The 15,590-nt window shown below is 43.9% G+C and overlaps 1 protein-coding gene across 1 annotated transcript; it reads right to left on the bottom strand.

Moving 5' to 3' along the window:
* Positions 1–715: 715 nt before the first annotated feature.
* Positions 716–14,312, bottom strand: Dap (cyclin-dependent kinase inhibitor dacapo). The gene is made up of 2 exons (XM_076785071.1): positions 12,351–14,312; positions 716–5,189 (listed from the first exon to the last, which is right to left on the bottom strand). The coding sequence occupies exons 1-2, from the start codon at positions 12,913–12,915 to the stop codon at positions 5,089–5,091; spliced, it is 666 nt and encodes a 221-aa protein (XP_076641186.1). The 5' UTR covers positions 12,916–14,312; the 3' UTR covers positions 716–5,088.
* Positions 14,313–15,590: the final 1,278 nt, after the last annotated feature.

Genomic DNA, 15,590 nt, shown 5'->3' with positions numbered 1-15,590 from the left:
TCTGCTGCAACAAGGAAATCACATTGTAGCGACGGTGTAGGATCATTGAAGGACGTAATAGCTGAATGTTAATTGGACGAGGACGATGCACAATTTTTTTGGCTATTTGTCTTTTGAGTTAATAGGCTGTGGTAGTGTGAATATTACATACAGTGCTGTGAATACTACATAAGCGAAGAAAGATGGACATGGGGAGGCGCAGGTAAACCTTGGATAACGCAAAATGTTGTTAGGTAAGCGTATCAATTACTAGTCTGGTATTCTTTTTATAATCTATAAATATTAAGTTTAGTCCAAAATTGGAGACTTTTATTGTTTTCGTTCATTTCCGTTCTTGGTCTCCGACGTTTTCCGCCATTTTGGAGACAAGAAATCAAGGAACTGTTATTAACTTTGTCAAATATCAGATCATTAATTTTTTACAATCTTTCAGGTCTGATTGTAGTGGAACATTACAAACATCTACTATTTTCATTATTTTCATCTTTGGTTTCTGCAACGTCCATCATTTTGAAAATAAAAGATGGCTGAAAGAAGCCTTGGACTACAACTTTGTTAACAAAAACAGTGGATTACTTCTTGGTTCAATTAACAAATTACTAGTTACAGCTAAGATTTTTTTAGTCAAGTTGATTAATCAAATCACTGCGTTATCAAAGGTGTACCCGTCAGGTGGCCCAGGGCTAAAGAACAGACACAGGTGTCTTATAGATAATTCTTTTTTTTTTTTTAATAAACATAGGCATTCACTTATGTAGGTTAGTTCTTTTAGACTCTCTTACGATTATGGTTTATATAATAATATATTGTCGTTACACATAGAATTCTTATGCGAATACCAACTGGAAGTGAGACACTGGGTACTTCTGTTCTCCCGTTTTTTAAACGATTCCTCTTGCTCGACAACATTCACTCGCACAAACATACGAGTCACAAGCCACACGAACACACTCGCGTGCACGCCCAGGCAGTATGCAATGCAGCAGCCTCTCCTTTCACACACTCTTTTACAACTGGGATCCTTACGTCACGTTTCGGAACGCACATATACATCTACTTATTACAAAATAAGAAGTACACGCTAAGTTATGTTTACTGAGATCATACTAATACATCACAGGGTTACATAGACATACGATTTTTTATTCTCTTTTCACTATTTTTTTGTTTTGTTTTATTTGTTATATTTCGTTTCGTTCCCGACGGCAGACTCCTTGCTTACTCGAATTGTATGGACGCGTGTGTGCATATGTTTGAGTGTACGTGTATATGTCTGAATGCGTGTGTGTGAATGTGTGCGTTGTGTGCATCATGTGCGACCTATGCAGATCCGACGAGATTCATTCGACGCTTTCTTTCTGGCCTTTCGTCTCTCCCTCCGCTTTCTTCCAACAGGTAGAAAAATATAGAAATTCGAGCAGTCTGCCATTGATCGTCGATTCCCTCAGACAAAATTCGTGCATCGTCGACTGATTAAAAGGCCGAAGTCGAAACGAAAAAACCTGTATACGTTCGTCCGTGTGTGTATGTCCGTGTCTGTTTATCGCGCTCGATAAATTTTGATTTCCATCGATTGATTGTCTGGACTGCGGATTTTTTTGTTTGTAAAAAAATATATATAAAAATAAAGTACCGAAAACATTCACACTTGTCGGCAACAGTGTCAACTAATTAAAGTTACCTATCAACACATTAGCTACCGGTACATGTCTAACATTTTTCAAAAGTCCATAATTTAGAGCTTCAGTTTGACAAATTAGTTTCGGTAACATACTCTATTCATTTCTTCCAGGGTTACCATTCGAAAAAATACTTTTAAGTTTCGTGTTAATAGATAGAAAATGTGTTAACAGTAGGGGTGCGCGAGAACCCGATGGTCGGGACAAGTCGGGTCGGCTCGAGTCGGGTTTCCCGAAAAAGTCGAGACTCGAGAACTGTATAGTGGCGTACAAAATATGTAAATGCACAGTCACATGTTTGTTTATATGACACTCCGAGACCATGAATATATTCATTGAAACGAGTATAAGCGGTTATTGGGTTTTCGGAATTTTCGGCAATTCCGACTTTTTCGGGAATCCTAGTGAATAGAATAAACAAATATCTATTTGACTCCTGCTTTTTTAAACCGACGCAACAAATTTTTATCTAATACAAAGACCAGCAGTCCAGTTTATCCGCGAAGCTCCGGTTCGAATTAAAAGTGGCGCCGTTGTGCGAGCATGTTGCGGCGTGTTTATGCGCCGACTGCAGGCCAATTAATGCACAGCGCGATCCAGCGCGTGCCGAACGTTTAGTCAATTGTTGAAAAGCGACGAGCACGCATGGTTTGGCGACATGATCGAAATATAAACGGACAACTCTGCAAGTTCCAATCAACTCCGCCACCCGAAATCGCGAACGTCGACGAACAGCGCCATTTTGTTTTCAGATACCAAAGGATACAAAAGAAAAAGCAACGACCATTCGGAATTCCTCTAAACGAATATGTTCCACTTGGACCGGCAACGACGCCTCCATGGGGCCCCATTGCGGGCCAAAAAATAGCTTTGTAACCACCAGTCGTATTTTCGAATGATAATCTCAAAACGGGGGGTAGAAAAATGTCTGTACCGAGGAGCAGGGTGCGAGATAGAGAGGGTGGGAGGTCTAAGGGCTGTAACCAAATCATTTTAGACAAGACCTTGTAATAAACAGCTACCATTATAAAATCGATATACCATTTAAAGAGATATACAATTACATTTACATTAATCGGGCCACCGGTAGAGAGTGGCTAAGAGAGATAATTTTGGTTCGTTCCGAAAAAAAAATAGTTTCCTCTGTGTAACTCTGAGCCTTATCTTTTGTGAACGCAAAAGACAAAGATTCGGATACAGAGATGTTCTTACTCTTTCTTTCTTTCTCGCGCGCGCTCTCTCTCTCTCTCTCCCTCTCTTGAAATTTTTCTTTTTCACGAGACCGTTCAAAGGTCTCCCACGATTTGTACTTGCAAGAGGTACGCTAAAATGGTGCTTGCAACGTTCTTACCTATTTTGTGAGTCCACCCCCCGAATTAATACTTTCGCGAAGGGGGTGAGGACGTTTCGGAGAGCTTCGAACGGTTCACAGTTTACCACCTGATCGTAAAACGCTAAAAGGAGAGTCGACGGAAGAGTGACGCGAAGATCGCGACCTACTGAAATTAGAAATGTCCTGATTGTTTACAATTTTTCTGTTTAACCCTCATCCATGCCTGGTGTCAATTTGTCACAATTTTCACGGATACTGAACATACGATGAGAATTATAATCAGATTTTAAATATCTCTCGCCTTACATTTTATTTATTCATCGTATTAATTCTTCACCATTGTGTCAACTTGACAGATTAACGCGTTGAACGCCATGGTGATCAACGGTGACCGACGCTATGGAACAATTTAAAAATGATTATCATAAAATTGATACCACTAAATATCAAATTATGAATCTAGAAATTAACTAGATTATATGTAGAGTAAGCTGAGAGTTTCATGATCGAGTCACTAACAATTGTTGAAATCGGTGAAACTTATGCGAATCGCATAAAATTCAAAATTTAAGCTGTAAACCTGAGCGACGGATGAAGGTTAATTTAGGAAACGAAGTGTCGCGATCTTCGCGGAGCATCAACGCACTATTTACAGGGGTAGCATGATGAGTTAGGGGCGTCAGAAAAGAGAAGGAGCCGAATACGAAGTTTTCCCCTGCGGCGGAGCGCAAAAAGAAGTAAGAAAATTAATTAAATCGCGGGGTGATTTGGCATCGGCTGTACTTTCTTAAAGTCGTACAGGAGATCAATGCTTAAACATGGGTAACCAGCTACGTATCTAAATCATATCTCTCTCCCCGTCGATCTTTCGAGCCTGATCCAAGGTTACACCTGTGGGCCTCGGGAACGAGGTCTCTAAGTCTGAAATATGTAAAATTTACTAGCTAAGATTGTCCCTTTTTGTTATCTTCTTTTTGAAAGAAACTATTTGTCTTGTGTGATTTCACGATCGCTTCGAGGACTCGGTCAATCGAAACCACCGTGAAACCCGCCATGGCTTCTTTTATGGTGTCCGTGGGTCCCCAGCAAGGAGAATTCGTCGCTGAGGACCCACGAGTCTCATTTAGGACCTCTCAGTTCCCAGGGGCCCGTGGATCAGCCTCGAACCGACCTTCTCCGTGTCTATGCTTTGAAATGCACTTTCCACTTATCGGCTAGGTGACTTAAAATCTACGTGTGTATCCTAAAATTATTTATATAATTTGTTCTCTGCTTACACTCTTTCTCTCGCCTAAAGTGTACGTGTATATTCTATGTCATCATCATCGTCACTCATCCCACCCTTACTTCATTTTTTAGACTCGAACGAACAAATATATTACATTAATTTCATTAAATCGTTACTTACACTCACTCTTTCTCTCTCTCTCTCTCTCTTTTTCTCTCTCGCACACTCTCTCTCGTTTTTTCTTCCAAGGCAACATATATATCTTTACATATATATATATATGTATAATGCTAATCGTTACTCTGTGGCTAAACCTACTGCAAAAAAGATAACGACACGATGAATTACATGTACATATATAAAATAAAAAAAGTAGAGAAAAGGAAAAAGAAAATAGCAACAACGAGAGTTCAGCACCCATTCGTGTTACTCCGTTATTACTACTTTTTCATTTCCGTGGCATGGCTACGAAAAATATAATCTGTGTACCTGTTAATATGTTAGTGTATGCGTCTGTGCATATGTGTGTACGGGGATGTGTGTGGGTGTGTACGTGTTACGACGAAAAACGGAGCGACTCTTTTTTCACTGGCCACCGTTTTCCGTCCACGTTTTATTCATGGCGGATAAATCTATGTGAATGGCACAGCCAACGGACCTCGCGCCTCCTGCCAGAGCTTGCCTCTGCCTTTCTCTCGTTCCTCCATTGGCAGTGATCTCGCCTCGCTCGCATGGTCGCTCGCTTAGGCTTCTCACAGCTCGCTCCGGTGGTTCCCGCGGCCTCTCTCGATCCGCAGAATTGATGGAAGGAGGACAGCGAGGCTGAAGGAGGAAGCTCGGAAGACTCCTTAGCTGCGTATCTGACCCGCGTTGCGGGCCATTTTCTCCGGCGGCTCTATCATGCTCTTCGCGCTACCGTTTAGGTTACGTTTACGACTCTTCATGAAGTCTGAAAGCACACAAAAAACCAAACGCGTTAGCCAGGGTTTACGATCGAATTCATTAAACATGCTACGCGGTAACTGGTCGCTCATAGATAAGGACTACAGTCCTTACACCGAGGAAGTCCAAAAATGGGCTAACTATATTTTCTAATTAAAATGAATTGTTCTTTGTTCTGCTCCTACGGTTAGTACTTAGGCTTGTGTCTTCAATTATAAATTCTTAGGGAACACTGTGTAAATCGGGTCGGGGAACTTCTAAGATAAGGACCGTGAGACACGAGTCCTAAATGTGAGTTTATAGTCTTTTTATTTTAATCAAAAACCTTTTCTATTTTACTTTCAACAGGGATGCTCTCCATCATCTGGTCTCTTTGATTTTAATCAGTTGAGTAACGTCATATGGAAGACCATGGGAAACTAGTCTGAAAAATGAACTAACAATCTTTTTAAATTATTAAAGGTCCTTTCTATACTCTACTTTCAGTGGTACTGCCTTTAATCAGCTCGTTTCTCCGATTATAAATTATTAATGTACACCATGAACAAATAGACCTATTTTGACCGTGAATTTCAGTAATTTCATTGTCTAGTTAATCGATTTCTAGTCGCTACTTTAAATTAGAAGTACAATAAGAAGATCGATGCGTCTGGATTTTGCAAAGTGCTTACCAAAACACGTTTAAAAAATTGACTAAAAATCGTCTGAATGCATTCAAACATAAAGGTTGATGAGCAAGTGATTTGCAAGCAATATTTTATAATTATAGTGGGAACCTAATAGCAGTGCCTAATAATACTAATGGTAAGAATTTAAATGAAGTTGCTGATTTTAACTGGGCAAATATCCACATGGTTTAATTTATGGGAACTGGAACCAGACAGCAATCAGTTGAATCGATTGCATATTCCATTAAATCCTCGATCAGATAAACATCGCATTAAATTTTATTGAGTACAGTAGCCGGGCAGCATTTTTTTCCAAATTGAGGATGTCATTAGTGCATAAAATACCGCAGTCCAAGTTCTTGGGCCCAATTATCTGAAGAAGCACATCTCGAGACAAGTCTTTGCTTGATGATTTATCCAAGGGGAGAAAAAGATTCGCGAAATGTACAAAGAAGACCCAAGGTCGCTGGGGAATCGGGTTCGCGTAATCGCGTGCAATATAAAGCTCGACCTCGTGCATCTTCGCCGATAACCCGAAGAACTGATTGCGAACTGTACCAGTAGCCGATACACACAACTGGGAACCTCGTCAAGCTGATGGATAATTGAAACGTGCCTCGGAGGCTCACTATAATTTTCTCCGGTTTAATACGCGAGACGTTGTTTGCGGACCTTTAATGAGTCACGATAGAGGAAGCTTGCACAAAAACACGGCCTGCGCCGGCTGATACTCGTGGATCATGAGTCACGTCGCGTCCCGTTCGATTCAGTATCGTTGCAGGACCCCCTCTATACTCCCCCCTCGATTATCGAGCGAACATTTGGCAAATTTTCCACGGGGAAAAGTATATTTTCCCCGACGCATCTGTCTCTCGATTTCCCGACCTAGCCCTCCTCCGATGTTTCTAAGCTCTCGATCGCCATGGCACGCGACACGAATTATAGAGATTGCTGGGACAGCTGCGCGTGAACGGTCGTGACCCCTGCTCTAATCTCCTCGCGTCGTTAATCAAACGAAATGAAAAAGAAAATGGGAATTGCTGGCACCCAGACGCACTGATATCTAATTTAATTCGGAAACCTGAAGGCTCCCACTCCTGGGTAAGCTAAAATGATTCTAGGTACTTTAGTAGGAGTTCCCTACAGCAAGGGGTGAATCAAATATGGCTGACACAATTGTAAAATTCTTCAGCAGAGCCTTGCATGCAATTAAGGAACACAGTGCAATTTATGTACAGTAGAATTCTACATATACACAATTTTCAAATCAGAAAGCTCAAACTTCTGGGCCAATTGAAATTATTCTCAGTGTTTCAGCATACGTTTTACAGCAGAGGCCGAATCAAAGATGGCCGCCCCAATTATAAAATTCTTCAGAACCACGGCATCCAATTAGAGAATACAGTACATCAGAAGTATTCGATTTATCTACCTCTCGGATCAACCGGGATGATTTACCGATGACTGTGCAGCCTTCCCCTTTAGCCCCCCCCCCTTATGGTACCCTTTCATCGATCAACGGACAAGGTATCGAACTCGTTCGCGGAATCGTTGCGTGCAAATTTAAATACCTGGATGTTATACGCACATGCGGGTCAGGGTACCGGTGAGCAATCCGGATTTTAAATACCAATCGAACTACCCCAGGGGCCCATCCGCACCCCTTGTATGTATATACGTGCATGTTTCGGGGGATGTAGGACTCTCTGTGAGCACAGCTGATACCCCCATGCGAGCAGGAGGCGTACAGTCTCATGGCGAGGTCGCACGAGTGAACAAAAGCCGATGGGGAATCGGAAGGTACGGGGGTGCAGCCCAACCCCATATGGACAGGCACAGCTGACCGCGTGGCTCATTAATAACGTACGTTACGAAAATCACTCGCCCCCATAGCACTCGCCGAAAAGGTACGTTACGAGTTCTCTTTTCGTCCCGTATACTCGTAGCCAACGAACCAAAGGGTGCGAAGCCAGGGGTGCATCGAGAGATCGATCCGCGAGCGTATCGACGCGATACTATCACGAAATAATAACGGTTTCTGTCATATGCGCACGCGACTCAAAATTGAACTGTGGAAACGATGGGGAAGGTGAGCCTAATTAGCGAGGAACGATAGAACCTCCCTGCTTGTAGCATTTTTGGCTAGGTAGCTAATGGACAGAATCTTTTAATCTGATGTGGCTATTTGAGGGCTTGGTTGAAGTTTCGCAGAATACGTTTCACATGCTGCAAAGCAAAATTTTGACTTCTATTTAGTAAGACTACTACCAGTTCGGCAAGAACGAATATCACATATATCATTTTTAGTGCCACGTCGGTCATTTATGAGCGACACAATTTTTTTACTAAACTTGAAAATCAATTTTTCCTATAATCTATTAAATAAACCAAGTTTTATTAAGATCTACAAAGCGTGTGATTGTTACAAAAATTATTGTTATGATAAACTTTGTCTGTTCTATTCCTGCATTATATGTTGTTTTGATTTTGTGCGACGTTTATGGGCATTGGCGCGGTACTCAACGTGTTAATTGTGTTGTTACATTTCTACAATGCGTTCCAGAAGTTCATTTAAGGGTCAAAATGATTGTCAGGTACTTAAGAATCAATCGTACCTAACTTTTAGATCTGCAAGCATTTTGATAGCTTCATCTGACTTCTTACATTTCGGGGGCTAAGTCAAATTGTTAATTGTTTCTACTAAAGAGGTGCATGTTTGAAAATACATTTCGATATACTAACAAGTAGTCGCTCAGTAGATCTAGGACCAAGAGACATAGTTTAAAACTAACAAAAAGATTCATTTGTATCTAGAAGTCTGTCAAGAAGCTTCACCCAAGTTCTCATCTTCTAGGGACTAATTTAAATTGTTCCCTCCTTATATCAAAAACCATAAAAAAAACAACCCCAATCGTCGTCAGCTGACCTTCCATTAGCTGAATAACCAAATCAGAATTATAATTTATAGCGAACCCCATATGTCGATTCGGGTTCATCAACCTCTCCACTGTTGCCGCCCATCCCCTGTCCATCTAGCCTAACGAGTCCTTTGAAATTTCGCCCAGGGGTAGAAAATCAATTGCGCCCCATGCTACGCGCGTGCATCACGAACGAGCGCCGGGGATCTGGTACTGAAAATATACAAGATCCTGACGGATCCATCCAGGAGCGTGTCGCCAGCCAGCGGATGATACAATGTTACGGGTAAACAAAAGAGCGTCGCGTGCTTCTGCGACGCAAAATATGTTTACGGTGTTCGTAGATGCACGGCGTGCGGGACACATGACGAGTCACGGCCAGAAATAGTGGCGTCGCGTGGGTGGTGTGCACGGCCCGACTAATAAATAGGCGAAAAAAGGGGAAGTAGACGGTGAGGTACCAGCCGAACAAAATGGCGGTTGTACGGAAGACCTCTTGCACAGGACTAAATATACTCGAACTCAAAAGGGACGAGTCAGTGCAGATAAACAAAGCCAGCGTGCTTCTTTTTTAACACTTTGGCTAGCGGTGGCGTACCACCCTTGGGTCGCGAGCTGGTCTTTAAAATGGTTCAGTATCCTCCTCTGGACAGCGACTCAATCTGTGATTGGCTCCAAATGTTAATTACTCTGCAAATCGGGGTCGTTCGTGTCCGACCGAATTCGAGGAGCGCAGGTCTCTCGCAAACGAGCAGGTAGCGAACTATTTATCGTTCTACTCTCAATTCACAAGTTTTGAACATGTCCCTAAATTCTTTTCAGATTTTTTGAAAGACTTTTAACCGCGGAAAGATACGTCGGACACAATGGGTCTTTGTGCGTAGATCCATGGAAAGAAGTAGCCCCTGTGTAGCCTGAAGACCCTATCCCTATCTATTGAGGTTAATAATTTTCTTTATGTTGAGATCACAAAAGAGATGGTTACTCGAGATAGCTCATTGATGTGTAATTTACAACTGCCATCGCCACCGGACAATTTACTGGAAAAATTCTCTTTGATTCAGTCGGTAGGTAAAGTGTTAACTATTTAAAAGCTGTGACACCTTTCACGCCATCCTGATCTACACTTGTTTACCGCTGACTCAACCCATTGACCAGACCACAAGTAGGCTTGCAAATATGGCTTTTAAAGATTTCGTCACTGCAGAACAGACTCCTGATAGGATCCTCAAGAATCGCGCGACCAGCTGAAGATCATCGATAGTCGAATTGTGCATAATAATGTTTATCGTTATGTCACGCGTGTTTACGCATGGTGTCCAATTATCACCGATCCGATACGCAGCTGCGATACTTATCCGTGCTAAAAATACGTTCCCCGGACGTTATTTTCAAGCTTATCGGCGTCTATGAACTTGCCGAGATAGTTTTTATCTATGTTTGCGCTCGCGGAAATGTTCCTTTTATTGTCACGAGGACATTCGCCCGACGCGATCTGTTCACTTCGCCAAAAGAACTGATGGATGATCGAGAGAGAGACCCGGGTCACGATGATCGCGAACGCCTATGCAGTATGTTTTTTATCAGGTGTTTACGTAATTACGTAAATCGCCGTAGACCTTGCCTGCCGGTCGTCGAATTAGATTGACCTAGGTTGTATACGCGCTTCCTGTATAAATAATGCCAGTCAGTCAATTAACTCCGATAATGCTCGTTTAATCGAACGGTATAATTCAGGACATCTCTCTTTCTCTTTCTCGCCAGGTAATTATGTAACCGTTTTCTGTTGTAACGCCGACCGGGACAGATTAAAAGCGTGTTTCTGCCGTACTCAATGCGAACAAAAAAAAAAAACAACGCGCGTTGAGCTCGGCAAAAAACATTCTGTGAAAAAACATCGCGATACATCGAAACAAACATTACGATTATCTCGAGAGACTGATAATTCGATATCGTCTGCCTGTTTTTTTTTCCTCCTTTCTTAAGAAAAATATCAACGACAATGGATGCGCGAATAACATGCAGTTCGCGTGCAATAGACGATTATCTCGCCGGGGCGGCAAACTTGAGAAACAAAAGCGAAGGAAACGAAGCGTGGGAAGCTGAAGCTCTTTAATTCGCCGCGGCTTATTAACGCTTCTATTTCATGCTTTTTCTCGATATTTACGCGAGATACGCCATCGAGCAAAAGATCGTCCAATTCCCAGTGTAAATATTAATTAAACACAGTCCGCGCCGATGCATCAATGCGTGTCACTTTTGAATTTCGCGCTTAAATCGATGCAACGACGTTGACTGTTTTCGCTTCGGAGCAGCGGTTCTCAGTTGGATAGCCGACTCGGCTTACTGTCATCAACAGTCGACATCGTTTTATTTCGAAACCGCCGCGGGGAACACCCCGCCGCAAAATATCATCAAAAACAGTCCCGGGTGCAGCGCACGGTTAACTCGCGTTAATAAATAATTAAGCTTATCAACCCCGGGGCCAACCGGCCAATCAAAACAAGCGGTTCATTCAATGAAGAAACTGTCGGTTCCATTTTTCGCAAACTAACGCCTTTGGTGATTGGACCTACTCAAGGTTGCAGACGTGGTCAGAATAATTCAAAGTTCAAACTTTATCTAGCGTCTAATTATTCTATTACTCCTATCGGACACTATTGTGCAATCGTTTTCGAATGTTAGTTCATGATGCTTAAACACAGAGTTTAGTCTGGAGGTTGATACCCTCATCATGGTAAACAAGTGTTCGTCTCTTGTGCAATTTCATTTTCGCCGAATGTTTAGTCAGCATTCCCTAACTGTGAGTAAATATGTTGAAATTTATATTATGTTCTATGTGTAATGTATGAAACATTGGTTTTTAATCTTGATTTGTTCTTGACACTCTTTCAGCGACCGGCGACTATTGGCGGATGTCAGGTATGCATGACTTTCATTTTCGCATAAACTCTTAGCGAAAATAGCTTGCCGAAAAAGTGTTAAAACACGAGGGTGATGGTAAAATGACTTCTTGGATACCGGGAAACGAAAATCCTCGGTCCCAACCTAAACAAGTCTCCAAAAAGTTGAATCAAAAGGGACCCAAGCACTACTGTTCCTAAGAGTTTGAATATGCTTCCCTACGAGGCATTGATCGCTAAATTCGTTCCAAGGTAAAAAAAATCTATGAAAACGAGGGTCAACATGGACCCAGGCTTCTCTGTTCGTACGTTAAAGTTTATTGAGCAGTGTGCTCAACCCTCAGCCATTATTCAAATTTATGTTGATCATTGCTTAACGTGATTGACGTAACCATTTGAGGGTTTACATTAACTTTGACTACCTCTGTACATCACCTAATATATTCGTATGAATGCGCTAAAGATAAATACTAAACATATTCGGCAACTAAGTCGCATTTCTTTAGTCCATTGTAAATGCGGACTTAAGTGTTAAGCGGTTCAAGCATTTGAATATGCGGAATCGGACGATGCGCGCGTGTCGGCGCGACCAGTTCCATTTCCAACGTACAATGGCAATTACGCGATAAACAGCGAGGAAAAGAGATAGAGAGAAGAGTACAGAGAGTTTATCGCTTACCGGTTATGGAGGACTGTTTCCTCGTCGCGGATAGAATGGGGGTAGTGGGTTCGACGATGTACACCTTCTTCTCGGCGTCTAGGTCGAATATTTCGTTCATGGTGACCTCGCCGATTTGCGGTACCCTCGGCTCTTGCGGCGGCGTTCTTTCCGCCTTTTGAAGGATCGGTGTGGTCGCCGGAGACTCTTTACGATGAAGTTTGACGGTGGGCGAGGAGTCGTGAGCCTTTCTCGGCGTGCCGGGTGCATGTTTCCTTAAGTAGGGCATGCCTCGCAGGGCGTAGGGCTCCGGGACCACGTCCTGCGGTGTGACCAGCTCCCACTCGTACCTCGAATTCGCCCGCGGTATCTCCAAGTGAAAGTCGAATCCCCATCTCTCGGCGTCGAGCATGGATTGAGCGCGAAGTTCCCGCTCGGCGAGTGCTCTTGCCGCTGCGTGATCGACGGGTCCGAACAGATCCCTTCGAACACGGGCGAGGGCTGCTCTGCTCGGCGCCGTTCGTCCTCCACCCAGATTCCGACTCATTTCCGTCATCATCGCCGGATTCAACACTCGTGCGCTCATATTTCGTCAGTCTTTCGTGCCGGCAACGCCGCCCGTTCCCTTTACGCAGTTACACACACACACACACGAACCTCCTCTCTTCCTTCCTCTCTGTCTCTCTCCTTTTTCGCCTTAGCGACGCCTCTCTATCCGACGCGTGTTGTTCGTGCCTCGATGTTTTCGGAACGCGGCCCTCCTTCACTCGCGCGCGGGCGCGCGTCTCGCACACCACTATTATTACCACCGGTCTCCGCGCACAAGGTTACCAACGGCTGACCATAGTATGTGCATCGATTTCGACGCGTTCACACGTGTCCCATTTACGGAGATGATTCTTCCAGGAACCGTGCGGCACGGGACACCGTCCGTGTACTCGCGGCACCCGACGAGACGTGGCAACGCTGCCCGTGGCGCGATCCACCGAATTTCGAATAATGGCCGTGCACAAGCGTCGCCTCGCGACTACGCTGATCGTTGACTACTCGTCTCTCAACGCACTACGCGACGGCAACCGTTGACAGCCACGCACCCGCGATCGGTTTTCAAACGATTCAGAGCTGTGCCGTCGGCGAATGTGCACTAGCAACCAGAAAGTTTGGCAACACGGTAAGCACTGTATATTGCGTATGTACCAATGACGATATCAAAACTGCAACCGCGGCTATCTCATATTTCCACGGAGTTCCTCTTACTGCTCGACGTCGGATAAACTCGAAACAGCATCCGGTGGTTGATCGTGAAGTCAGGTTCAAACTTTTTGACTGGTTTCTCTCAGAAATTGGCCGTATAGCCCGCGGGTAGAACTCGAACCGGCAACGTCGCGCGCGCACTTGCGCGTGAGCCTCCCAGCGACGAGGAGGAGCGTGTTTCGACGTGTTCCCGCGAAGATTACGACGGTGTTATTCAAATTTGAAATCGATCACGTAACCCGACGTATCGACACCGTAATTGTCCCGACCGGCCGAGATAAAGCACAACGACGATAACACGCTCGGTCTTCGTTCGAAGTCACAAGAAAATCCCACGGAAAACGTTAATATTGCACACGGCCCGTAACCACCAATATGCTGCACGATGGCACGCCGCGGCACCACAGGTTCGACGCGTACGCCACGTAAAATCCAATGATGACCGAGTACCACCGTTCCCGCCAAATACACGACTGTCAAGACACGCGCGTGGTTCCAAGTTCGGCGGAAGGTCGAACACGATTGCGCAGTTATGTTGACGCTCGGCGAGGTGCGTGCGTGCTGTGTAACTTGAAGAGTTGCGCGAAGGCACGTCCCACACGTGAAAAGCGCTCTCTAGCGACTGAAGCGAGCGCCTCTCGTTGCAGAGTACCAAGCCTCCGAACAACTCGGCCGTTCTCGCCTGTCGTCGGCCGTCCTCGGCTAATTCGGTATCGCCATCCTCCCCTCCCCGGCACCCCGCCGCCGACCGTCGAAGAAACGAAATAACCGCCATTCGCCGAGTATAGTCCCTTCGTCCTGAGCGCAGCGATTCGCCTCTTTGAAAATACGCACGACGAAGCTTGTACAGTTATTGGCCCCTTCTCCGCAACAACATAAACGAGCAGAATGCTGATTGTAGCCATTGGACGTGTCCCGGTATCCCAAGCTCCCTAGTAAATACTATCCAACTTTATTTTTCTGTCACACTCCCACTCTTCCGATATTACGGACAATTATAGACTTAATAGATCTGATTACGTTCGAGGATGTAGCTCGAATGTAGTCTATTCTATTATTTCGAATTTTTAATAATGTTCCGAACAATCGATCGGTTTATCGATAGTATATGTTCAAACGCCGTTTAATGCCGCACGTAATTCGATCGAAAAACGAAAACGTACGGTGTGTTGACAGAGGGGCGAAAAATAAACAAGTCCAGCTTTCAAAACAACGGTTGTAATCTTATCATGGACACTCGTACGTACGTTTATTCGGCGGATTTCCATGTTTGCATGGCAATACGTTACGCACCGTGCATTTATTTGCATACTGTTCAGATTATCGTCGACATTTTATTCAGACCGATAGAAGCCGCGATAGTTAGAACACTACGGTGAGAATTAGGGCGTTATGGTGTCGATAAACGAGGCATTTTTCCGCGAAATCTCACCCCAATGATGCCGATTACCAGTGAGAACAAAATCCCATTTTTTATCATACAATGTCTTCAATATTTAACCTTTTGCTCTTTGAGTACATTCACTCATGTCACACTTAAAATTTTACCAAGCATTGTTTGCAATTTTGAAATAAAAAATTGTAATTGAAAATTTGAGAAGCAATATACAAATTGTTACGTTTGTTTCTACCTAATAAATAGTGCTCGTTGCACCTGAAAAACTCGTAGTACAAATCGACCGGTTTCCTATCGCGGCATCGTTTATTTGGCAGAGGTTTTCGTTGTTGCTATCTGGACTACGACACAGATACGAATTTACATAATCCCCCGGCGATACATGTATCGCGACGTAAGGTCTACGCGTGTACAGTTACAATTTTCGTGGATATTCTGCGAACGCATAAAGCCCGGTTCGTTGAGTTCGAACGGGGCTTGTTAAGCAAGCAGATGTCCGTTGAGACGGGGCTAGGAAAGACACGGGATCAACGAGGCGAATCGACACTTTTCATTGATAATTGTCAATTTACTTCGCCGCTGTTCTCGTGGCCTGGATCGTTTGTATCTTG

The sequence above is a fragment of the Halictus rubicundus genome, chromosome 3 (assembly GCF_050948215.1).
Source record: "Halictus rubicundus isolate RS-2024b chromosome 3, iyHalRubi1_principal, whole genome shotgun sequence".
NCBI lineage: Eukaryota > Metazoa > Arthropoda > Insecta > Hymenoptera > Halictidae > Halictus > Halictus rubicundus.
Note: the sequence above shows the minus strand (reverse complement) of the source record. Positions and strands in the feature narration are given on the sequence as shown.